Raw genomic sequence first — 27,621 nt, 5'->3', positions numbered from 1 at the left:
GCCATTTGGCTTAAGGAAAGTGGCGTGTATGTTTACGCAAAGTCATGATGCCATGTTGACATAAGAGCGACATGACACTGTCATGAACACATGAACCCTAACCCTAACTTGTTATGACAAAAACCGAATGACACTTACTGACAGAAGCGTTAAAACGTTTAGGACTTGTTTATAATGTTTATGACACGTCCATGACAGTGTCATGTCACTCTTATGTAGATACCTTCAAGTAAAGTGTAACCCACTTTTCTATATCAACACCTGTTTTATTCTTGATGTAAATTCCGTCACATTTGCTGAACGAGGCCCTGCAGTGGAGATGCCTATAGGTGGATTAACCCCTTGATGTGACTGCATTCACGCTAACAAGGGGAGCTCTGACCAGGGCTAGCGCTGGGCCGGACCCAGCCCTGACCACAGCTATGTGCTTGTTTGTTCAGCCTACCTGCCCAGAGCTAAATACAGAGAGTGATAGAGGAGGGATGGTAACTGACTTTTACTGGAATTAAGGAGTAAGGAGTGCCTGCAAGTTCCCCTGGAAATGACTCTCAGATACACATTTAAGATACTGTCAGCGAGTGCTGTGACAATTAAGATAAGACAAGCTCAGGCAACGGTTTTGGAACTAGGGTTTGATCAGAGAAGGAAAAAAAAAAAAAAAAAAATAGGATGTGATGAGTTTATGTACGTGCAAAAGCCAAGAAAGCAAGTAACTTTTCATGCATAAAAAAGAAATCCCTCTGAACTGTTCTTTCATATAAAATTAATTTTCACCAAATCATGAGCCCAAATCCTTACTAACACACACACACACACACACACACACACGTTTCTATAACAATAAATACTTTATGCACTGACATACATAAATAAATGCCATCCAGAGATATTCTCCTGTAAGTGAATGAATCAGCTGTGTTTAGTTTCACAGTTAGCCCATTCCACCTGTACGCCACCCATGCAAGAGGAGAACCTGCTCCTCGGAAGTGTGACTTTAATTTATGCCTCATTAGTTCCCAAAGGAACAAGCCATGGGAGTCACTTTAACTTCCGTTAATTACACCAACTCGACGACTACGCGTTAACAGACGAAAGAGGTGAAAGTCAATAAAAAGGTTCTCTCAATTTGACAATTTGTAACGAATGGCAATCAGGTGAATACAAAATAAATACTGAATTTCCAACTGGACCTGTTTGTAAAGACAGCTAATGCGTCGCTTGCATGTGGGAACAAGCCGTCTGTTCTGCCGACTGTTAAAAACAAAACACCCTTTTCACACTAGAAGGCAAACGGACACATAGGACAGAAGCGTTGCAGATTACAGCACAAAGTGTCTTGTCTTTTTTTTCTCAGGAAGACATTGGGTTGCATTTACAAAAGTTCCGTTCACTGAAACCAAAACATCGAGTCAATCTCCACAGCCGTTACTGTCGGAGCGTCACGGTGACAAGTCGGTGCTTGTGATGGACCACTCCAGGCAGCGACGACAACTGTCCATGGCAACCAAAAAGTGCAAAAATGATCATCACTAATGAAAAAAGAAAGTCTAAATGGGATGTGAAAGGAAAACCATCACAACTATCACACATCCACGGCGCTGACGTCCATCCTCTTGTCTCTGCCCCCCCTCATCGAGTCCTGAGGTACTCTGGTGTGGAGTAGTTGAAGAGCAGGAAGTCCATTCGATACAGGTTGAACAGTTTCTTCTGATAGAAAGGACTGATGTGCTTGAAAAAGCGCGCTGCCATGTTGCCGTCAGTCCTGGTGCTTTTACCAGACGTTGGAAACTGAAGTGTCCCCTCCACTCCAGCCAACCTGAGCACAGCCTGAGTGTCTGGCTCCAGAGTCTCGTACTTCCCCACTACGTCGTAGTGGATCAGGCAGGGGTGGCAGAGGGAGTGCACCCGCTCCCAGTGCTCGTTAAAAGGTTCCTCGCGTTGGGTCCGAGGATCCACGAGGTACTGGACAAACTCGTGGAAAGAAACGTCGTTTCCTTTCTCCAGCGCTTCGGGCTCCGGGTCGGGACGGTGCCGGCGGATGATCTTGGTTCCGTAGCGCTTGTGGAAAGCGGTGTTGTAGCTACGGGTGAACTTGTTACGATAGGCGGACACCAGGCGCTCGAAGGGCTCCCGCACAAAGATGAACTTGAGGTACCTGCGAAGGCGCTGGTTGATCTCGGGGACTGAGAACTCGGAGAGTGTGCGGAGGTTGCCCGCCACGTGGGCCTCGTTTGCGGGGATGGCAAGGGGGTCGGTGTAGCGGCCGTCGCTGGTGAGGACCATGAGGACACGCTTCCAGTTGGTGCAGGCTACCTGGAAGTGATACAAGACCGGAAGATTCTCTTTCAAGACCAAATACACATTCGTACATCTCGAAAGTGAGAGCTCAAGTCTTTTTATACACCTCGACAAACTTTTAATCTCAACATAAGGCTGGGCGATATGGAGAAAATCAGATATCACGATATTCTTGACCAAATACCTCGATATCGATATTGCGGCGATATTCTAATTGGTGCTTTAACAAAATATCTTCACACTTAGATTTTAGATAAATAATCATCAGTAATGTGGACATAATGTATAATTGGGGAAAAGGCAAATAATAGAAAAAGTATAGTAAAGTACATCACTTTACTGTAATACAGCCTTTAAAACCAGGAAAAGACACCACTTATGTCATATCACGATATTACAATATCCAAAATCTAAGACAATATCTAGTCTCATATCACAATATTGATATAATATTGACATATTGCCCAGCTCTACCTATAGTCGTATATGATAAAAGCTTATTTATTGTACGTCTCCTCCTAAGCCTCCTCTGATCTGTCATTTGCCAATTTCATTGGTTTCATAAAACTGTCATTTAACACCAAGCTCTCCCTCCCTGAAAACAAGAATACTTGCCGTCGCTGCATAGACAGACGAATGCTACAAAAATCATTTAGTTTGGAGAATGTCCTGTACGTGTAAGTTGAACACAGGCATTTTAGATGTCATTTTGAATGTCATATCACGATATTACGATATCCAAAATCTAAGACGATATCTAGTCTCATATCACGATATCAATATAATATCGATATATTGCCCAGCCCTATCTCAACAGTTCTATAAAAACATCAACTGAGTAGGATTTTAATAACTACATATACTAAATCTTATACTTAATCCTAATATAACCAACCTTGGGTACGTAGCAGTAAATAAGGCTGTGTTTATCATCCACAATGAGGTGTTTGAGATCCTCCGGCGAAAGCACTTGGCGCTTCCTCGTGTGGCTCAGACACGCCTGCTCCAACAGCTCCCTGCGACCGTGGAGGGACCTCTGAGCTGCCAACAGCTCCAGCTGCTTGTGAAGATGTGATCAGGACGATGCAGGGCCGATGAAAGAGGGCCGCGATGGGTGAGTGAGAGAAGAAGAAGCAGAAATAGAAAAAACATTCAATTTTTAAATACATAAAAAATGCCAGCAAGTTGTGCTGGTAATAAGAGTGAAACAACAGTTCGGTTATCACAAGAATAGTCTATATCCACGACGTTCCATTTCCGGGATTGCTCTGTTGCCGCCGAAAATTCCGCCGGATTTCACTCTTTTCGGCCAGATGTCCCGTTACCTTCCGCTTTCTTCGTGTTGGAATTTTAAACTCCAGTCGACTTATGAGGACCATGGTTAACTGCTCCTCAGATCACTGCAGGCTAAGTCCAGACAGCTAGCTAGACTATCTGTCCAATGTGAGTTTTTAAACGTACACGTTAGCACCAAAACAAGTTCCTTCCCGAGGCTATTTTGCCGTGACACTGAGCCTGCTGCCGCCGCTTAGCGCCACCTGGGACGATTGTGATTGGTTTGAAGAAATGGCAATAAAACAGAGCAAGTTTTTCTCCCATCCCGGAATGCTGTGTGGACTAGCCAGACCCTCCTCCGTAGCGCTGCGGAGGATGGTCTGGCAAAGCGAGACTATCACAAGACAAATTTAGGTCGATCAGGTTTAACATACAGTATATTTCTCCTTTTAATTTAAGATTTAAAAAAAAAAAAAACAGCAGGTAGCAGTTTTTTTTTTTTTTAAGGGAAATATCTGCTGCTTTAAGCTGCTATAGTAAATGCTCCACTATGTTCACCAGCCAGTAGCTAACTGTGTCTGCTGTTTGGTGCTGAGCAGGTAGTGTACAGTGGTTTTTCACAGCTGCCTGTTTGGCGAAAAACGTGAGAGTGAATCAAAACAATGTTCCGGGCTGGGCATCTCAACAATGAGCTAAAAACCGCTAATGATCCGAATAAGAATCAGCTTTATTGGCCAAGGACCTTTTTTTGGTGCTCTTTAATTTACACTAAGGTGGAAATAGACATACAGCTAATAGCAAGGACAACAAATGCTGCTAGCATTGCTAAAAGCTAACATTGCTAAAAGCTAACATTGCTAAAAGCTAACATTGCTTAAACTAGCATGCAGGGATTGTGAAACATGTTTTCAGGACTTATTCAATCATCACAAAGCTAGCAAAGCTTCTAGTTTAGCAAATAGATGTTTACCCCAGCCCGTCCACTACGTTCTGATACTGCTTACTACTCCGTTACTACGAGGGGTCCCAGCTACCGCTCAACTGTTTGCTCTCCTGGCTCCACAATGGTGGAATGAGATTCCCACTGACATCAGGACAGCAGAAACCCTACACATCTTCTTTCTTCTTCTTTTTCTTGACAGGGACAGTGCATATTATTAATAAACATTTCTGTAAATATGCTAAAATTAGCCAAAAGGCTAGTTTTCATCTAAAGTCCCTGGCCAGATGTTGTTACAATAGGCTCCCTAAAAAGCAATGATATGAGCACAACATAAAACATACAAACACGTGTATAGATACACCAGATAAAATCACATTGCATTCTTGTCTTTATAACAACTAACAACTAAAACCACATTTCGTTATAGTTTCAAAAAACATAAATCTACACTTCTGTCGCGGACTGAAAACTCACCTGTTCAGACTGCATCTTGGCCCATGAAAAGATGAAAAAGAAGAAATTTAGCGCTTAAAGCAGTTCTGCTTATTTGCTGAATTTGATGTACTTGCATGATTCTTGCAATTTTTGGGTCGTATATTCATGGCTGAATGCACTTTATTGTTGGTCGCTTTGGATAAAAGCGTCAGCTAAATGAATGTAATGTTTTACGTGTTCTCACCTGGTCTCCTTTGTAGAGGGTCTGCAGTGGACTTCTCCTGCTTTTCCCTGGTCTGCTGTCGGTCTTCACACCAGGTTCTACGGTTAGAAAGACAAATCAAAAATCCATGTGATGACAGCTGCTGCTCACCACATTTATCGAGTGCCTAATTAGCAAGAAAAATAGATTATGCTTTCACGAAAGACTTCTACTTCTATTATCTTTCCATTGCTCTCATTTATTTCTCACTTTTTCACTGGATTTATGTGAAAATGTGAAATGGGTAACACCATGGTCATTCAGTTACATGTTGTATGTGTGTTATATGTCAAACAAAAGAATTGTTTTTACTGCGGGGGCTTTGTTAACGTGGTCACCACTAGGGGTGGGAAAAATAATCGATTCTTAAATGCATCGCAATTCTCTCTAGAACAATTCGATTATCGATTCTGATAAGTTAATAATTGATTTTAAAAAATAAAAAAAAGATATATATATTTTTTTAAATGTGTTGATTTTTATTTAAAAGTTACTGTCTCCAGACAAGTATAAATCAGAAAACAGAAGGACTGAAAGAGGATGGGATAATGGACAACAACTTAGAGTTTAGGCAAGAGGGCAACACACACACACACACACACACACACAAAAATGGCCAAAAGGAAAAGAAATTTAAATCTTGTATAATTACACATGATCACATTACATCTGACCACCTCATGTTTCATGTTCTAAGAAGCCAATTCTCCACCTTTAAACATGACTGAGCCTCTGACATGGAAGATTACTGGGAGAGAAGGTGACTTTCACAAGCATGTTTAAGGCTTAAGCATGGAATGACTACAAAATAAAAGCCTCAGTAGACAAAACATTTCATTAAAACTTGTGAAATCTAAGCTTTGTCTAGCTGCTTTGTAGCTGCTTTGTCTAGGAAGTGATTAGCAAACTCTGAGTAGCAAACTCACTCACTTTATATGTATATTTTTTAAAATTACGCATTCATTGAAATGTGCATCAAAAAAGTTGTTGCATCGATAATCGGTTTAGAATCGAATCGTTGGCCTCTGAATCGGAATCGAATTGTGAGGTGCCAATCAATTCCCTCCCCTAGTCATCACTGGTTTAACTCTGACGACCACACCGCTTTTATTTTTTCATAAGCCTACATGTAGGTCACTCAAGAGAGACACTTTTATTTTGCAATGAGTCATGTATTTGCAGAGGTTTAAATTACACATTAAGGATGTCCATACAGAGTTATGGGAAAGGTCAGCCCGAGCCAACTTTCCAACCATCCTCTGGTTCTGCCTTTGTCATGACGTGATCCTCCTTCCTTCCTTTTATAGATTCCATACAGTAGTAGGAACAGTGTGTTCCTTCCAAACTCTCTCTGTAACGCTTACATAAGTTACATCTGTCCCTTTTAGGTCTCCCTTTGCTCTAGCTGCAATTTCAATGTTAACCCTTAGTTATCTATCCACAGCAAATAAACTGGAGGACACAATACAAAACCAAAAAGATTGGGAGAACACCCACTACCACCCACCTTACCAACTACCAACATCTTTACATTACACAACCAAACAATGAAAAGTATGCATCACTGGTTAGCTGTGGGTTAGAACAACACATGGCTGCATAACATGTATTTGTAATGATGGAGCTGCTGGAGGCTCTGCTAGTTTTAGGAAGTTAAAACATTAGGGCTGTGTGATGACAAGAATCTGGCGATACGATATGTATCACGATACATGGGTCACGATTCAATATATTGCAATATATTTCAATACTGTGCATAAGGCGATATATTGGGATATTTTTAAAGTATAATTTTAGAAAAACTAATATTTAAAAAAAGACATGGTGTTCATAAAAGTCAAAGAAGATTACTTTAGGTAAACAATTCAGTACACAGAAAATCAAACTGCCAGTTTGGGATTGTGGTTCACAGGTTCTTAGTGAGCTAATGTTTATATGCTAAAGTAGGCCAAAGTTCAGCCATAGCTACATTGTTAGCTTCTAGCAAAAAGTCATCAGCATAGCCATCTAGCGGTAGGGGGTTTAAACACAACACAAACGTGAACCACTGTCTTACATGAATATTTTTGAACGTTAAAATAAAAAAAATGTCCTTTTTGAAAATCGATACAGTATTGCAATATAAAATATTGTGATATTTAAGTGTATACATTTTTTCTTACACCCCTATAAAATATCTTGTTGGTGACCTTGCTATCGTCTCTCCTCCCTCCTCCAGCCTCTATAAACACATCTGTCTTCCACTTCCATCCCCCACTCCTCTCCTCCTCTCCCCCCCACAAGCCTGATGGCAGTCAGTGTTTGGGTCTGCAGCTAATGGTACTAAGCAAGAAAAGTGATTTGTTTTGCACATGTGGCTCAACAATGCATAGGGCTTTACATCTTACAAAAAGCTGGAATGAGATGGAGGTGGAGAGAGGTGGGGAGTGTGATTTATGTATATTAGCATGAGGGAATCTTTTTGAAAGTGATGGGGAAATGCCATACCATCATATGGAAAGCATATCAGTTAGGAAAAAAAAAAGCAAGTTGAAGGGCTATGCTATGCAAGTATGGAACCCAGAAGTCTCTGAAGAGTCTCATTCTCTCCCACTCTTTCTCTTCTTTCTGCTGAGTTCACATTAAGCAAAAAAGACTGAAATGTCACTGTTTTAAAACGTTACCCAAATGTGATTAATCTGTGTCAGCCTGGGACTCTAGTCCCTAGAAAAAAAAAACATAAAAACCACTACTGTTTACAAACTATTGTGCAAGATTAATAGCAAACTGTAAATCATATCTGCTTCCTGCCATTTTGAGGAAGCAGAAAACCAAAAAAAGGAGAACAGCCGCTGTACTGGGGAAATTTGGTAAAACATGTTAGTATAAAAGGATCTGAGATAGACGGTGAGACCGATACTGCCTTGATGCAGCCTCTCCCTGTCCCGCCTCTCTGCCTGAAGTCACATGAATCATCAAAATCCCCAGCTTCCTCTGGGTAGATCTGTGCCACATCATCTTATCACGCAGAGATAGACAGAGCTAGTCGAGCTGGACCATGTTGAGCGCTTTACTGTTTAACTCACATCTTAGGCACACGCACAGTTACATCAAATGTATATGCTAGTTTATGTACAGTATATGAAGTGTATACATACAGTACAGGCCAAAAGTTTGGACACACTTTCTCATTCACTGCGTTTCCTTTTTATTTTCATGACTATTTACATTGTAGATTCTCACCGTTTCACACTTTTTTGTTAAGTACATAATTCCATATGTGTTCATTCATAGTTTTGATGCCTTCAGTGAGAATCTACGATGTAAATAGTCATGAAAATAAAGAAACACATTGAATGAGAAGGTGTGTCCAAACTTTTGGCCTGTACTGTATATGATAACGTGTTTTGCACAAGCAATTAGAGAGTCAAATATATACGGTGTTAGGGCGTAATGTTGAGGGGAATGGAGTAGTTTAGAGAAGTCACACAAACACTGCATCCCAGAGGTTTGAAACATACTGTAAAACCTCATAATGCGTAGAAATGAGTCTAAATTTTCAGGTAGAACTCCAAATAATGATATGGGTGTCTAATCTCTCAGTCAACCGCACTTAAGTTCACATCAGGAGAAGCCTTTGTAAGCCTTCCTCAAACTCAGGGCACTTCCTCAGGAAGCTGGGAAGTAGGTCAAGAGACACTTGTGGAGCCTCTACTCATATTAATGGTTTATTGTCTGCTTTCAAGTACAAACACAGCATGAGTACTGGGGGGAACATTTAAGTGATTCATCCATACTGATATTTCAAGGGGTAGGACAGGAAAAGGGCAAAGTATATAAAGAGCTAATCTGTCAACTAAAATGTTTCAAGTCCTAAAACCTGAATATTCTGTAAACTTGTTGAAAAGGTCAGAAACGACTGTGTGCTTTAAGAAAATACACAATTTAATAAATTAAACAGTCTATATGTGTGTGCCCTAAAATGGTGCAGGTTGTATGTCGATAAGAATTGCTATGATGACGGCGAGAAGTGGGGCAGTGCAAAAAATTAAAAAATCGCGATTCAAGCTCTACCGCAGTTCTACCGCAGTGTCCCCCCCCCACAACTATAGACTAATACAGGCTTAAATGAACTGACAATATAAGTTATACGACTTACAGTTGTCAAGAATGCACACATGCCATCTCAACCGGGTCCTCCGGAGAGCCTGTCTCTTTTTTTTGTCTCCCTTTTCTCCGAGTGGCACGCGTGCCATCAAGGCGCTGAAGAAGCGTGTTCGCGCTTATTCTCTGTCGACGTGCTCTTTACAATCACTGCTGATAGACGGCTTTTTGTATATATATTTCTGATACCGTGGCGGGAGAAATTTAACCGTGGCGGACCACCACTTGCCAATCAACATAGAGGAAACACTGTCTACCGATTCAAAAACGATCCATAGAATTGCAAAAATCTATTCATATTTAAAAAAACAAATTGTATGTCTACTGCAATCACATGGGAAAAGTAACAACATTTACATACTGTGAATCGTTTTTGAATCGAAAACCGATTTTGAATCGAATCTTGAGCCTAAAAATTGATATTGAATCGTGACATTTTCTGAATCGTGCAGCCCTAGTGAGAAGTGGTTTATGACAGTGAAATGTGAGTGACATATTGTTTATAAGTGCCATAAGCCAGGAGAACGGCAGCGACATATCAGCCGCTTTGTGATCTCGACATCACCCCACTTCATTACACCGCTACGCCGTCTCTCAGTGGTTGTGCTCATGCTCGTCGATTAACTGATATTCCTCTATTGCGTTTTTAATTGAATATACATATACATATATTTATTATTTAGCATAGCCACATTGATCCACATTAAAATATATCAACAGCAATTGGATGAATTGCCATGACATTTTGTACAGACATACATTGTCCCCTGAGGATGAAGCCTGCTAATCTGAAGCGCCAGATGGTTTGTTACACAGAACCATCCAAGAAGCCGCCACTGGAAACAGTTTGGGAAAGGGGCAGGCACTTTCAAAAATGACCTGGCAGCTGACTGGATGAACCATCTGTCTATCACGTCCGCCACTGTTGTTTTGAACGAACATTTGCGGCCATCGCACACACCTAAACCACGCCAGGAGCTCCTCACCGGACGCTGATTGGTGCGGTAAGCAGTTAGTTCAGACGCAAACACATTTGGTTGGAGCCTGACAAGATGGATTTTTCATGATATGGGATTTCTTGTGATATCGCGAGAATTCGGCTGCCGTGCACGGTAAGAAGCTTACTGACTCTGATGATCCCCTGACCTTTCGTCATCCGGTCAAAATCTGACTTTGCCCAAAACTTTTTGCCAAGACCAAATGACATTCGCATCCGCTTTAGCTGTGCTTTGTGTCTAGTGCTACTTTGCTAATGTTAACATGCTGACATGCTAAACTAAGATGGTAACCGTGGTAAACATTACACCAGCTTAAACATCAACATGTTGCGCATGCCAATGTTAGCATTTAGCTCAAAGCCCCACTGTGCCTGAGTAGAGCCTCATAGAACCATTAACATAACATAATTATGGACACAGCCTCCAATGTGTGAGTGTTTATATGAATGTGAACGTGTAAGCTTGTTGAAGGGAGGATGGTGTCCCTGTTTCTTGCTCTGCCTTAAAGGAATGTTGGCTTTTTTTCTGACATGTCACTTGATTTGTAGATCTGAAACCTCCTGTAACATCTAGCTAAAATCATTCTACAGATCCTTTCTCCTATTTAAAGGCTGTATAAAGGTCTCTATGTCCGTCTGTTTAACTTCTGTTTGCCATTTTCTAGCTTTTATTATTATCATTACATTAATGTTGGCTTTTAGTCAGACTGTTTCCTCCCGTTTTATTAATGTTAATTAATGTTGCTCTATACGGCACCTTGTAACCATGGTTTTGAAAGGTGCTTTACTTACTTACTTACTTATTACTTACTGGCGCCACATAACATCAGTCACCCTAGATGTTCTCTTCCTTTAGCAGTGCACTGCTTTTGTTGTGTATAAAAAGTTACAGGTGCCCTGCCAGACAAAACCGTTTTTACTTGCATTTTTTTTAAATATGCGTTTGTGTTATGTAGTGAATGTGAAAATTAACTGCTACTTCCTCTGTCAGCTCTAGCCACTGAAAAGAAATAAGCAGAGAAATCAGGCCAATTACAAAAGCTGGTCAGACTGACATCATATTGCCTGAGCTCATTAGCTTGCCCAGTTGGGCTGGGTAAAGGATTCTGACAGCCACGCTCTCATTGGCTAGCTGTTAGCCAATCAGATTCAAACAGCTTAGCTTGTTGAATATTAATGAGAACTGGCAGAAATCGAGCTGAGTCTTCCTGTAGGCTTTCTTTACCACGCTTGAATGGCTTGAAACAAGGTAACCCAGGCATTATTTCCACAAAAACTGTTACTGAGTCCATGGTAGAACTTCAGACCTTACCACAAAGTAATGAAATGTGTCGCAGGGCACCTTTAAACTCAGAAATGCTTTTTCTATCCTTTATAATGCAGCAAAGCCTTCACCTGCACTCACACGGTCAATGTGTTCTCTGTTTAATGGAAAAATACATTCAGAGGCTACTCCAATCATCATAAACCACATATTTTTCTGTATCATGTGTGCTATCGCATGCACCAGAAACCACCACTTCCTCTCAGACCCAGGAAGTGACACAATTCTCACAGTTGAAGATGAGAAGAAGAGGCCCCAGTCTTACTACACACACACACACACACACACACACACACACACAAACAGGCTCATGTTGAACCTGGTTCTGTCTGGTTTAACAGCCTGTCAGGCTTGTGAAGCAGTGCTGATGTTATATTCACAGACAAACAAGGTTCCATTAGGTTAAGCCTTCTAAACAGACAGCACTATAGCATTATAAACAGACAGCACTATCTTACGACTAACAGTTGACTGAAAGTTAGTGACCAAGTTTGTTAAGAAGTATACTAGAATGTTGTACTGTGTGTGTGTGTGTGTGTGTGTGTGTGTGTGTGTGTGTGTGTGTGTGTGTGTGTGGTCCCAATGCATCAAGATAAGCTTCTCTTTTTGTTGAAAAACCTCTTCCCCTCTGTGATCATAAATAATGGCAAAAAGGATTCTGTGGCATCAATAATGTCAATATTTACTTAAAGAGGTACAATTACACTTAATTGCACTTGAAATGAAGGCCTGTCTTTATGAGGACTACGTAATGGAAGTTTCCATGAGCGGAGCCACCTTTGATTGAGGTATATAAAGTCTGTTTCACTGTACAACTTAAAGTGAAACTAGGATGTCACAAATGAAAACCACTGAAGGCAAGAAGAGACAAAAGGCGTAACAGGGCTGCCAGACTTTCTGTGTTTGTTTTGAGTGTAGCTTGATTCAAAGGTGTTACACCATCCACATGCTCAGAGCAGCACATGGTGGTAATTAGACCAACAACATGAGGTGACTTTACGATCGGTGATATCCTTTGTAGTTGGGCAGGGAGTTCCTTTTAATCTCACTCTTACCCTCCTTATGTTCACGCGCACAGTTCCTGTTAATAGTCAGCTGCAAATATGGCTTGACCCCAAAAAAATTCAAACAAAAGATTTTTCAGTGGTTTACAGTAGTATCAGATGTACTTAAAAACATACTAAAAGTTTACCAAAGTTTGACTTCAGGAAAGGCCCCATTTTCAAAATGGTGGCCACCAGGTCCTTAAAAAGACCATTACTTCTTTGTATTCCTACTACACCATGAATACTGGTACCGTATACATGTTTTGGCCATTTAATAATCTAATTAGCATATTTGTATGATAAATAACTGATTACAAGCACAATTATATATATATATATATATATATATATATATATATATATATATATATATATAACGATATGATAATAATAAAACGATATGAGAAATATGCAATTACTTAAGGGATTATTAAATAAATATTATTAAATTGTAATTGTATTTGCCCTTATTTTTCGCATAAATATGCTTGTAACCAATTGCTTTATATATATATATATATATATATATATATATATATATATATTATATATATAATTGCATATTTCTCATATCGTTTTGCCTAGTGTTAGTGGTTTCTGTCCATCAGCTCCCTTCTGATGAACCTCTACCACATCAGAGCCATCTCTTAAGTTTTCACAGCAAATGGGGCCAAGTTTCTTGGTTTACAACAATATGAGTCAAAATTGCATTTGGAGTGTACTTTTTCCTCAAGCTAATCCAACAACAGAATCAGAAGACAAGTTTCTGAGAGTCAACAGCTTGTGTGATAGGCAACTCACAGGACAACAGCTTCAAGCACAGCTTAATAGTGGTCGTAATAAGCCAGTCTCAGTTTCAACTGTAAAGAGAAGACTTGGAGCTGCAGGTTTGATAGGTCGAGTTGCAGCAAGAAAGCCATTGCTAAGACATCAGAATAAGAAAAAGAGGCTTGCCTGGGCCAAGAAACATCGTCAATGGACTACTGAAGACTGCAAGAAGGTGTTATGGACTGATGAATCAAAATCTTCAGTTCATCATGCAGGATTTTTGTACACCGTCGAGTGGGTGAAAGGATGGTTCCTCAGTGTGTGACATCAACTGTCAAACATGAAGGAGGAAGCATGATGGTCTGGGGCTGTTTTGCTGGATCCAGGATCGGTGATTTGTACAGAGTGAAAGGCACCCTGAACCAAAACGGCTACCACAGCATTTTGCAGTCTAGTTGGACAGGGGTTCATCCTACAGCAAGATAATGACCCAAAACATAAGTCCAAGCTATGCCAGAACTACCTAGGAAACAAGAACAAGATGTTAAGCTTAAAAACATGGAGTGGCCAGCACAGTCACCAGACTTAAACCCCATTGAGCTGGTTTGGGATGAACTGGACAGAAAAGTGAAAGCAAAGCAACCTACAAGTGCCACACATTTATGGGAACTTCTGCAACAGAGTTGGGAAGAACTTTCTGAAGAATATTTGATTTCCATTGTAGAAAGAATGCCACGAGTGTGTTCAGCTGTTATATCTGCCAAAAATGTAGACTAAATTTTGGTTTATAAATTGATTCCATGATTTCTTTTTTAACTTAAATTGTTCATTTGTTCTATTCTTTCATTTCAGAGTACAATAAGACATTGAACTGCATGAATTTCAATTAAAACCTGGAAAAACTGGGGTTTTCTAAAACGTTTGACCGTAGTGTAAATTAGTTTTTTTACCCACCACACGGAGGAGGGGTGTGGTGGTGGGGGGTAAAAGTAATTTAAGTTACTTTTGGGTGGAATAACTTTTACATTGAATGTCAAGTCTGTGTTTTAGCAAAAAATGGGTATGTGTCCAAAAACGCATACTGAATAGGAGTTACATGACATAGGTTAAATCGTTTAAATCTCTGATTCACCCCAAAAAACATAAAACCTTACAGTTATCTCACAAAATGTATTCCATAAGTATGTCATCATGTCACTGCAATTTAGACAAGTCCAATGGATTCATAGACCCAGAAAACATGGGGTTAGACACCAAGATTACTTGGCTAGGTCAAATAATGAAGGAGTTAGGATATTTTGAGGGCTTCCTGTCCATCTTGGACGCCATCTTGAAAATTACACTTTTATAGTGGTCAAACTTTGGTAAACTTTTAGTATGTTATTAAGGACACCTAATACTACAAAAAAACAGCTGAGAAACCTTTTGTTAGAATTTTTTTAGGGTTAGGTGTTTTTTTTCATATATGCAGCCGCCTATAACAGATATGTGGATTATGTTACTACATCAACCAGCTAATTTCTCACTTCAGAAAGTTGCACTTCAGAAAATATGTCAAAGTTCAGACTGATCTGAAATATATCAGCAGTTTGATGGACTATGAGTTCATTTAAGGTAGAGAGGCTCCCCTCAATTGGTGAGGCCTTAACAAATGATTCACCACGGTATGTTTAATCAGCATGCATGTTAGGGCCAGGGTGTAGAAAAAGCCAAAGGGGATAAAGCTGGGTGATATGGTAAAACATTTTATTATAACTTTTTTTTAGGGCTGTCAAAATAACGCGTTATTTTTTCTCAGATTAATTAATCGAAATTAACGCGTTAAAAAAAATAACGCAGATTCCATATTGACGATTAACCCGGAGACGTTCTAGCCACCATTCGACTGTAAAATGAAGAAGGGAGACGAGAATGTGCTGCCTGGATCATTGATTGGAACATTTACTTGTAGTAATCTTCTTAATCTGGTGCCCCTGATATGTCTGCTCTTCTCTCTGATGCTCTGAGACAGACAAAACAGGCAACACAAACACCGCTCCACGGGACGCTAGTTAACACTATACTCGACAGCAGCTAACATTAGCCTACCGCTAGCTAGTAACTGGATTAAAAACGGTTAAAATGCTAACAGCTAACGCTAAACGGTGTGAAGTTTGATTGTGTTTCACTGTAGAGGATTCCAACACCGAGATATAACCGTTCTCTTAATACATTCATTGATATAACCATAGATATAGAACATGTGTTCATAACAGTCTGCAGCTGCCGTTGGAAAAACAACACAGATGGTACGTTTAACGAAGGTGGGAAACTACAGCCTCGTGTTGCATTCGTAGTTGTTGTTAAATGTCCTTTTCCCATCTGGTGGTTGTTTTTGTTGTTCAACAGCAATTTACTAGTGAAATAAGTTATTGTTATAGTTATTACATTATTATTAAATCATTTAATTTTGACCATGTGGCCTTAGTAATGAACAAGCTGTTCTTTAATGTCGCAGACTGTTGTTTAGTACCCTTTTTTTTTTTTTTTTTTTTTTTAAACTTTCTTAAAAAGTATAGCTTCAGGCACCGTTAATTATGTATGCGATTAATTTCGATTAATTAATCACAGAGTATGTAATTAATTCGATTACATTTTTTAATCGATTTCACAGCCCTACTTTTTTTTTTAAATCAGCCGATACTCACAATATAAATCAAGGCACTATTTCTGTTGAGCTCAAAAATCCCTTAAGCTTTAAAATTAGTAGTAGTAGATTCTGAACTAGAAAAGTGAAAAGTTCAACGTTGTCTGAATAAATCCAGTATAAATGTGTAAAGTGTCTATCTTGGGTCAGTTATGCTAAGCGGTTAAAATATTTCATTTTCGTGGCCGGGTCGGATCGGTGGGTGGAGCAGGCGCACATGTGCTGAGAGGTGAATGCCTCGACGCAGAGGTCCGGGGTTCGGGTCCGACCTGTGACGATTTCCTGCATGTCTTCCACCTCTCTCTCCCCTTTCTCACCTACCTGTCCTATCAAATAAAGGCGGAAAAGCCCAAAAATAATCTTAAAATATTTCATTTTCAACCAATTTGTCTTTTGTCATTAAAAAAAGCAACAGTATGTGCGATGTGTGTGTTAACCAGGGAAAAGCACATCGTAATGTTACAGTTTGTTGCTAGGGCGTTTCTGTGAGAGCCTTGCAACTCGTTTGAGAGAATGAGTCTAATTGCTGGTAAGAGTGTAAGCGCCCTCATCCACCTTCTGACCAAACAGGTCTTTAAAGTTTCGCCATAACACCGAGGTCTTGATACCACAACTTCTCTACATTTAAGGTTGTTGCGACTATTAAGCGGTTGCTTTCTGTGGCGACACAATAACGTTTTTTTTGGGGAAGTACGCTGTCTACTCCTTAAGGACTTCAATATCAGTGTATTATATCACTATACAGTGGCAGTGTGTCGATTTTAAACTAACACATATTTCTATCAGAGAAACGACAGAGAAGCTACAAATGGATCACAGCTAACCTGCAACAGAACACGTGACAATAACTACCAGTGCTACGAGTTTACAATAGAAGATCAGAGGCATGGTTTGACCACACCATTAAGCACATATACCACATCATCTTCAACTACTTTAGACACAAGCCTCCAGCTCTTGTCTTTGCATATAAATCCACTTATGCTTTAGTGTTTCCTTCAATCTGAAACAGTCCTAACTGTTAGCGATTATAAAAAGAAGGCAGTCAGAAGGCTTCATGATTTACAAGATAGAACATGTCAGGGAAATTAACAAACAGACTTTTGATACACCACACAGTGTAAGGCAGAACAAATAGCCAGCAGGTGTAGCATGTAGTGTACAGCGCTCTCTAAAGAGCTGTCAGCATTGTGGGGGACATTAAAGGCATCACAACATTCTTTTTTTGTTTTTGGTTTCACAACAGCTGCACTGATGTCAAAGTCAGATTATAAGTGGTGATGTGCATGGATGTGCATAAAGTGGCACTGGTGTGTGACAGGATTACACGTTGCGGTGAACAAGCGAGTTTGTGGGTAAATATGTGTTAACAGTGTGTGCTTGTGTGTATGTGTGCCTACAGCAGGTTTAGGTAAAACAAATGACAGCGTAAATTGTGCGCTGACTCTGTGCATGGGCAAGACACATCAGAGCAGGCCTTGATGTTGCCTCTGTTTAGAGTTGTGAGGTGGAATCCATCACTGTCAGAAGAAGCAGCCAAGTGGATTCTGCTTTTGTGAACTGGAGTGCAGAGCATCAGTGATATCTGGCAACAAAAAAAAAAACAATCTTCAAACACCTGTCATCCATCTGCGGCAGTTTAGTTTTTTTTAATTCAGCTCAGATTTGATCAGTGTGTGTGATAAGAGTTGTGACAGAACACTCAAGGCCTAGAACAGTGGCATGGTGTGAAAGAGATCCACTGTTGTAAAATGTGTTACTAAGCAGCTCAATCAGATAAATTCCCTATTGTCTCCTATAGCTGGGAAAAAGAGAGAAGAGTGTTCCCACCCTCTAGTATGTGAAGCCACAAAGCCATGCCCCAGCAAATGAAGTGGAAATGTTGGAGAGGGCGAATGTAGAGCAAACAGCACCATGAACAGAGAATATGTTCATGGTTCAGAAATTATGAGTCTACCAAGAGTAAACCTCAGACACAAGTCCTGCTTCTGCTCAGGGACATAATATGTCAGTTTAGTTTCCAAGCCAAAACACGACATCTTATGACAAGTACAACCATATGCTGAGTGGACGGGTTAATTACAGAGTGACATGTTGTACTTCTTCAATTCAGTGGTGCTGTCTCCCCTGTTGTTAGCAAAAATGTGATGATAGAAAACGGTTTCCTGTGTCGAACAGCAGAGCTGAACACATTTTGAAATGAGCACTCTTCGCACAAGTTTGGATTTCACTTTTAGTATCTTGTAAATGCTGACAAGTTCACTCAACCTTTGACCAAGTACACACACCGCGCATCACCCACCTCCACGCCGAGGTAAGATACTTGGCATCATAACACATGCTCAAATGACACACACAATGACACCGCCTAGTCAATGGAACCACATAAAAGCGAGTCTGAGAGGAAATAGAAACTGGGTGTTCATCTCTATTTTTGCTCTAATTAGGATGTATCTACTAAGAGAGGCAGACCGGAAATAGCACATGTCAGAGGATTTTCCTCAGTATGTGAAGAGCGGTTTTACACTGGCTTGAGGGAGAATTTTTTTCTTTCTGGAAATCAAACAATTAAGTAGCAATGGGGAAAACGTTTCTGGAATCACTCAGCAAACCTATTACTTGCCAAAATGCAGCCGATGAATATGCACAAGGTTCGCATTTCATTGTTGAAACGGGACAAAGGGAGAGAATCACTTCTCTGATACGGAAAGATCCCAAAAGTTCAATGTTTCTGGGCCCAAGTTTGGACAGAAGGGGGCAGTGATTACCGAGTGGATTTCCTCTTGGCCATCAGCTACGACTATGTCAACAGCGCAAAGCACAGCAATGATCTACATTCATGACTTTAAATCAACGCACGAAACAGATTCTGCTGAGATGTTTACCGATCCTTTACTGGGTGATATGTTGGCCAATACAACTGACGCAGCCTGAATCCGTCGAAATGTAAATCAAACAAAAATCTTCCAAGTCCAAGGTGGTCATTTTGCAGTTCACTATCGTAGAGGGAGAAGAAAACCATCAAATTTTTTACCAGTAAATGGTTGGCGCTTTAGCCTAAAAAAAATATGAAAATAGTTGCAGATTTTTTTTCTTCTGTGGATTAACTCACAGATTAATTCACTAGTAATTGTTTCAGTTCTACAATCCAATGGCTGCTGCCATTGAAAGTATTCCGCATGAAGTCAATACACAGCAGAAACTGGAGACATACATTATCAGCTTATGAAAGAAGTACTCCTGGCAGTCTGTGGACCTCAACACAGCAAACCACATTTCTTTTTTGTATGGAAGTTGGCCAGTGATTCTGGTCCACACCTAGACTTCACCATACACTGTAAATTGCATCAGTGTTGGTCATTTTGGACAAATGATTTATGGTCATTAAAGTCAAAAACCTTGTCAAGCCATATCGCTAAAGTTAATGCACTCACGCCATAAACCTGGCTGTAACTGAGTTACAGTATTTAATTTTAACAACAACAACAAAAGAAATGAGGAAGTGCTGTATCTGTTTGAAATGACACCATCTCGCCCACAAAGGAACTACAATTTAAGCTCAAATTAAGGTGACATATCTCTGGATCTAACCAACTCAAATTCCTAAACAAATTCACAGTTAATAGAGCAACAAATCTGACATCACTTAACTGATGAGTTTATAATAGCACACTAGATAGGACTCATGTTTTCCTGAGTGCCAAAACCCAGGGTGTTGGCGCAGGAAGTTAAGACAATAGAAGCACAACTATAATATGCACCGTGCTTCCTGTCCAGTATTAAACAGTAAGCCTAATTAGGAGGTGTGGTTTCGAAGACAAGTGAACTGGAAACAGGAGGGTTATTTCAAAATGACATCTAAAATGCCTGTGTTCAACTTATACGTACAGGACATTCTTCAAACTAAATGATTTTTGTAGCATTCATCTGTCTATGCAGCGGCGGCAAGTATTCTTGTTTTTAGGGAGGGAGAGCTTGGTGTTAAATGAGGATTTTATGAAACCAATGAAATTGGCAAATGACAGATCAGAGGAGGCTTAGGAGGAGACGTACGATAAATAAGCTCTTATCATATACGACTATAGGTAGAGCTGGGCAATATAATATAATATCAATATTATATCAATATCATCATATGAGACTAGATATCGTCTTAGATTTTGGATATTGTAATATCGTAATATGGCATAAGTGGTGTCTTTTACTGGTTTTAAGTAGAGGTGTTGAAATTATTCAAATAACCGATGCATCGAATCGTGGACATGGACGATGCTGCATCGATAATTGGCAGGCTCATTATCGATTATTTCTGTTTACAATTTAATGTAGGCCTAACAACATTTCTGTTTACATATTCTGTTATGTTTTGCACATTCAGGAAGTGCCATGTGCTCAGTGCTGTATAGTTTTATGTATCCAATTTATTTAGTATTAGAGCACTGCAGAATGTTTTGTTTTTGAAGCTTGAAAAGCTATGAATTAAATATCCTGCATGGCTTTAATAGAAAAATGTATTTGACGTATCGTGACGCATCGAGATATCGAATCGAATTGAATCGCTGACCTGATAATTGTAATCGAATTGAATCGGGAGATCAGTGAAGATTCAAACCTCTATTTTAAAGGCTGCATTACAGTAAAGTGATGTCATTTTCTGAACTTACCAGACTGTTGTAACTGTTCTATTATTTGCCTTTTCCCCACTTGATGATTATTTATCAGAAATTTCATTGTGTAAATATTTTGTGAAAGCACCAATAGTCAACACTACAATAACGTTGCGGTATCGATATCGAGGTATTTGGTCAAAAATATCGTGATATTTGATTTTCTCTATATCGCCCAGCCCTAACTATAGGGCTTCACAGGTGAGAGTGTATATAATTATTTTGTAACTCGTGAAACTGGGACAGTTACGACATTACGCCAACTCTCTCAAACAAGGGCCCATCATCAATCTCCATCAACAACCAGGCAACATTTCAGGCAAACCTCCACCATGCTAAATCATGCTGTCTGATCACAGCTGTGCAGAAATCCTGTATGGAAAGTTGGTGTATGAATAACACACAGTGAAAATATATTTTAAAAAACTACCGGTGTTTGACACCTAAAGGAAATGGATTGTTGGCACAAAATGATCCAGTTTGGGGTGTGACATCATGTCATGGTCAAGATATTTCCAGGAAGTGTTACAGCCTAATGATTCGTCTGAGATGTTGATATATCAGGTCTCACATTTTAAAGTTGTCTTCCGCGTGGTCGGGTTGGGTCAGTGGGTAGAACAGGCGCACATATACTTAGAGGTTTATGCCTCGATGCAGTCCTGTCAAATTAAAGGCGGAAAAGCCCCAAAAAATAATCTTAAAAAAAAGTCATCCTGGGGTTTTAATTTGTTGTTACTGAAGTACCTTCAGGTTATAAAACTGTATTCATCACAGTATCTATCATGATACCAGATGGAACTTTTATACCGGAGAACAGAAATGTTACAGAAATGCTCCAGTCAGATATAAAAGAGTAGAAGTATGAAATGAAAGGGAAGGGAAATAACCAGGGTAGAAGAGAACTAAACAAGGCATTAGGTGTTGGCTTTTTGACTGTCTCTAACTAGATACCCAGTAAATAAGGAATCCCTGTGCTTTGTTGACATCCTGTGAAATAAGTCCTCTCTAGTGTGGCTCCAACATGCTTCTCATGTGGCTTGCGAGTCTACTGGTGGGACTGTAAAGCAGACAAGCCTGAACAAGGCAGGCTATTAGGGTAATATAGACCTAGTTGGTGGAGGGGGGGGGTCAATGGGAGTGCTTAAGTGTGTTGCTTGTAGGTTTGGCTACATGTGGCTTGTGTGTCTGCCACTGACAGTTATGCATATATTCCGTGTGTGGTGGTCTATAAACACACATGTTTAAGTTATTGCTGTGGTTGTGAACTGCTCCATCGTGGGGTGTGTGTGCCAGAGACAATCCAGGTGAAGGTATGGGTTTAATGATGCTTTTTAAGGTTGTACTATTTCTTAACCATTATCTCTTATATATTATAACACATATGACAACTGCAGATGATTCAGTGTGTGCCTTGACGTGCTTAGCTGTGGAAAATCTCCCAGTTCGCCTCAATACTTTTCTATTTCAACAAAAACCCACATTGATCGAGCCCCTTTGTTCTACAGTATCACCAAAATTGGGCATTGGTTTCCCCTCTCTGCACCATTCTCCTCCTCCTCCTCCTCCTGTCTTCTTTACTATCCACATGGAAAGCCTTTATATTAAATGCTCTTCCACCATCTCCTCTATGCCCATGTGCCATTTTGCACAGACCAATCATCTCTACCTTTCTTTCTCCCTGACTCCTCTCCCTGGGAGTCTGCAGTCCCCTGTGGACCAATCTGCCTTCAATGTCTAGAATGGCTCAGCCCAGGAAACAAAAGGGAGAGCAGAGGTAATAAGAGGAGAGGAGGGTTAAAGCAGAGGAATGCAGGGGGTCACTAGGAGGGGGGGCTTTCAAAACATTACACTGTTCACAGTGGGCTTATTCATCCTTCATTTCATTCTCATTTCACACTGTCTCTGTACATTCCCTCTGTTTCATATATGTAGATCACACACAAAGACAGATGTAACAGTGTTGCTAATTGCCTCAAGATCACTGTAAGACCACACAGCTCTATTTAAAAGCAACTCTATTATCCACTAGTTATTACTCCTATATTGTTCGTATGTATCCTTGTTACATTCAAATATTGTAATATTCCTACAGCAACTTATTTTTTGATAATCGTAAATCCAATGTGCCATTTTCACTGAATGAAACTTTACAACAAACTCTATACTTGTACTTTATTTGTGGCGAGCGCACTGTATCTCTAACGTTAAAGCTTATGCTGTTGTATTAAAATACTAAAGCGTTATGTCAGCCAAATAGCATTAGCCCACAATAAGGTTTGGTAGTTCTGTTTGTCGAGTAGCAGAATATGAGTCGGGTCTTACCTGCGTTGGTGATGCTCTGATAGTAAAGCACGAGAACAAAGAGCGAGCCGAGGCACGTCGCCAGGAACAGGCGTCCTCCTCTGGGCATCCTCATCCTGAAGCCCGGCTCTGCTGGCGGAGCCCCCGACCCGTCGTCGCTACCTCGACGCGGTTCATACGAGACCAGCCGGCGGAGGATGCGAGACTCTAGGAAGAATTAGGAGCCTATTCATTAATTGCGGGAGACGTAAAAAAAGAAAAAAAAAAAAGCAAACAACATAAGAGCCCATCCAGGTATAACGTTAGCTGCACAATTGAACGACACAGCAATTAGCCGTTAATGTTGAGGTGAGTGGGACATCGATCCAGAACCCCCTGCTCTGGTCTTTGACGGATTTTTAGATAACTCTAACTTAGTAATGATGACAAATTAAGTAAGGTCACCTTTGATAAAACATTTCAGAAAGTTGCGTTGATGTGAAAAAACCCTAAAGCAAAATGAAAAGGTTTGAAAATACAGTTTTGCTTTCTCCTAAGCTGTAGTTGCTGGTGTTGTCTAGAGTTTGTCGAAACTACACAAACTTATTCATCGCCAAACATGGACGGGGCACCATGCCATGACGTCAGACCCACCTCTCTTTCTCTCTCTCTCTCTCTCTCTCTCTCTCTCTCTCTCTCTCTCTCTCTCTCTCTCAGTCCGTTTGCACGTTGCCTTCGGGTGCTGTCGGAAATATTGAATGTAGAATGAGAATCACGCATTTCTATCAGCGTTCAGTTGTTGTGCATAGCATGTAGGCCTATAGTGAATGCAAGATGTGTCACCACTTTCGGGTTAAAAAAAAAAAACTGCGCCCACTGTAGCTATTTCCATCACAGTCTGCGGCTAAAAAGCGTATGGCTATCGATCTCAGAAGCAAGGGAGACGCACATGAAGGAAGCCTTACAGTCGTTCACAGAGATTTCAACATGGACTAAGGTACAACATGTCCTATCTCATGCACCAACTGGCAGTTCAATTAGCGTAAATAAAGACGTTTTATGGGGGCTGCACCATCATTCAGAATGAGATAATTGGCCTACTTACAATTCATCAATTTGTACTGTTTTTAATTACAAAAAACATCACATTATGTAGCCTAATGTAACAGTAGCCTACATTTACTTAGCATTTTAGAGTGTAACATAACTTCACCGTCTGAACATGATCAAATCCCACCACCCCCCCATTTTTTTTTTTTTAATAGTAGTGACAAAATACCCTTCTGAACAACAGCACATGACAGGTAAGACATGAAATGGGAACTTTTCAAAATATGAATACACGTCAGCTTGTGGCCGCTGTAGAAGATTGTTTTTATCAATAGCTTCCATGTAGAGTTATTGTTATCAGTGACAGAATGATGAAGTGCCAATGCATATAAGCAAGGCCATGGGCAGTCTGCTACATTACTATAAGGTTAATAGTGGATTCCTCCTTTAACATATAGTCCAAACTGCACACTGCTGAGGCAGGATTGAACCTGATCAAAGGCTAAAGACATGGCAGAAACTGAGCCACTGAGTATAGGTGCCAGTTCAGTGTGTGATCAACCAAACCAGTCATGCTGCCATATCTATGAATGCTGTAATTACCCACATGCCCATAATTATACCTAAAACATGCAATGCCTACTGGGTTTCTTGGAGACACTTAACAGAGAGCTCAGCCTTGAGAAGGAGATAGGCTTGGTTAGGGATGATTTGGCAAATTATGTGGTTGTTTGGGCCAATGTTAGCTTTTACCACACAACTCTCACCAGCAGATGGTTTACTGACCACCCACTGTCTTGATCTACTCCCTACTTGTCACTGACAAGTTTCCCATAGACTGAGGAGGTGGAGTATCATCACCAGTCCACTGGCTAGTACTGCGGGCAAAGGCTGCTGCTTCTGAACAGGCGATGTTACGTTCATTTCGCCTGAGGCTACGTGTCTTTAGACTGTAGGAAACAACTATCTTTTAGCATTGGTGTTATAATCTCTGACAGCTACATTTATGTAGTCAGCTATATATATATATATATATATATATGTAATTTCTATATACCAGAGAAGGTTCAGAAAGGAGACGGCACACTTCCTTCCTGTCATGTGGGTTTGCCAATGCCCTGTCCCTTTAGGAGACTATAGTGGCAGTCTATTCACCCCAATGGGAGAAGTGAGCACAGATTACAACCGATTATTTCGTCCCATAGTCACCGAAGTAAATATTGGACCCATTTTAACATTCTGGGATAGGAGGGGGGAACGCTCTGGCTTGTTTGCATTTCTTTAAATCAATCCCAATCGTCCTTGGCTGGTGCTAAGCTCTGGATGCTGCCCCGTGTCCTCTTGCAAAATAGATAGCGGAGATAGCGGAAGGGAAGGGACAAAGCCTGACATCTGGTACGTGGCTTTATCCCAGCAATGTGGTGAGCCAGACTAGTATTAGCTAAACTGTGTCATTAGTTTAAGCTAACATTTGCGAACGCCCTAGCTATCTAATTTTCATTATGCTTAATATGGCCGTTAGCTCTCCAAGTGACGCAAAACACGGTACTTGGAGTGTTTCTGCTGGCCTGTGAGTAGGGAGATCTTGGTACAAGTAAGATGGTGGGGAAGTTAACATATTAATTTACACATACCAACATTATTATGACAAAGTTGGTTGAATATTAGCAAAGCATCCCTTTAACTATGGAGCTAAAGCCACAAGTTGATTCACTTAGCTTAGCATAAAGACTGGAAGCAGGGGGGAAAGAGCTAGCTTGGCACTGTCCAAAGGTAAAAAAAAAACTACAATTTGTCGTTTGTGTACAGATTAAAGAGAGAAGGTAAAACGTGATGACTACCAAGCTTTAGAGGTATTGGTAGTCAGATTTTCAACCCTAGAGTGAGCCATGATAGTTGTTTTGCTTCCAATCTTTATGCTTAAATATGACAATCGACTCCCTGGCCTCAATATGATAGATGTTCCAAAATCAACCATATACGTACATACTGTATACCCAGAAATAAACATAAACAGCTAATGATTCAAGATTCAGGAGCACTAATTGCAGGTAAATGAATTCAAGCTGGAAGGAATCACATCCTTAACATGTATTTAATTTGTGATTCAGGGAAGCAAGCATTTGCAGTTTTCCTTCTAACATGTGCTGTAAGACCTGCAGTTAGCGGTTAACATCATTACCAGCCTTTGATCTCATATGGTTTTCTGTTTTTGGTGCTGTGATGGGCTGGGACGACTGGCCTAGTGTGGAGACATCCCCTGTAAAACTGAAAGACAATAATAGTGCCCTAAAACATGCTGTACAGCACAAAGAGACGTTTTCCTGGACATGAACTTGAATAGGTTTTTGTTTTTTATGTCTTAGAAAAGATTTAATCATAAGCCTGTAAGGCCAGCCTATAATACACCAACTGTATAATATCTGCTTGTTTCAGACAAACAGTCTGCACCATGTCACATTAGTGAAAAAACCTAACAAAATCTATTGTTATCTATTTTTACTAATTTTAAATTTTAATTCTGACCATGCTTCTGTATCAACGTGTATGCTGTCATTTGATGCTGCTCATCAAGCTAGTCCCAAATTATGAAAACGGTAACTGAAAATGACTCTCCCTCAATCAATCAAGCCTTCAACCCTCTGCCCCAAAGTGAGAACAAGATAAAAACTCCCACAAAAACCTCATGACATGAAAAACCGTGCTTGTACTTTAATGTTTACTGTGTAATGAGTATGTGCTTTTTAAATGCAGGCAACCCACTAATCGAGGCAACATCAATGCAACCAAAAGATTTTGCCTATGCAAACATGTTACATTCAGGGTTGCTCTGCTGCACATGTAATCATCATAACCTGGGGTTCGTACCCAACCAGCGCTTTTGCTGAATGTCATCTGCCTGTCTGTAATTAAATATGTCTAATAAGGGTTAAAATCCTATCAAAAACATCTCAAAACATGTCAAGTCTATGTTTTACATTTAAATCAACATATTTGAATGTGCTTTTAATCGTAGGTACAGCTTGATGACTACTCAAATGATGGCATTTCCACTTTGTGATGGACTGTTGACTCTTCTGTGTTGGGGGTGCTTTGTCACAAGAGCAGGCCTTATGTCCACAGCATCTGAAGCCCCTTTCCCACTGGACAAAAAAACCCACTAACACCCACTAACATCTGGCTTTTGTCTTAAGTGGGAAAGGTTTGGCATTCATTCCCAGGACAAATAAGCTCCGATCGGCAGTGATGGAAACATGTTGTGTTTAGTCTCCCATACTGTATACCCTGTTTATCAATAAATGTTGAGCTTCCCTCTCCACTTACGCCTTTTTTTTAAGTATGCAGATGATACAGCCTTGGTGGGGCTTCTAAAGCCTGACAACTCATCATTGGGTGATTTTGAGGTAGAGGTAGGGAACTTCATTAAATATTGTTCTGACAATTTTC

At 40.2% G+C, this 27,621-nt stretch overlaps 1 protein-coding gene across 6 annotated transcripts; it reads right to left on the bottom strand.

The window, feature by feature from the left end:
* Positions 1 to 69: 69 nt before the first annotated feature.
* LOC114558868 (carbohydrate sulfotransferase 11) lies at positions 70 to 23,762 on the bottom strand. Of its 6 annotated transcripts, none has more exons than XM_028583140.1 (6): positions 23,590 to 23,762; positions 23,167 to 23,370; positions 5,196 to 5,272; positions 4,991 to 5,005; positions 3,194 to 3,355; positions 70 to 2,313 (listed from the first exon to the last, which is right to left on the bottom strand). In XM_028583140.1, the coding sequence occupies exons 2-6, from the start codon at positions 23,258 to 23,260 to the stop codon at positions 1,630 to 1,632; spliced, it is 1,032 nt and encodes a 343-aa protein (XP_028438941.1). In that variant the 5' UTR covers positions 23,261 to 23,370; positions 23,590 to 23,762; the 3' UTR covers positions 70 to 1,629. The 6 variants fall into 6 exon arrangements, 5 of the variants coding, with proteins under 5 accessions (XP_028438941.1, XP_028438940.1, XP_028438942.1 ...); XM_028583139.1 differs by having other exon boundaries at positions 23,167 to 23,352; XM_028583141.1 differs by having other exon boundaries at positions 4,991 to 4,999; positions 23,167 to 23,762.
* Between the last annotated feature and the right edge of the window lie 3,859 nt (positions 23,763 to 27,621).

The sequence above is a fragment of the Perca flavescens genome, chromosome 7 (assembly GCF_004354835.1).
Source record: "Perca flavescens isolate YP-PL-M2 chromosome 7, PFLA_1.0, whole genome shotgun sequence".
NCBI lineage: Eukaryota > Metazoa > Chordata > Actinopteri > Perciformes > Percidae > Perca > Perca flavescens.
The sequence above is the reverse complement of the archived record's forward strand: the minus strand, read 5'-3'. Positions and strand labels throughout refer to the sequence as shown.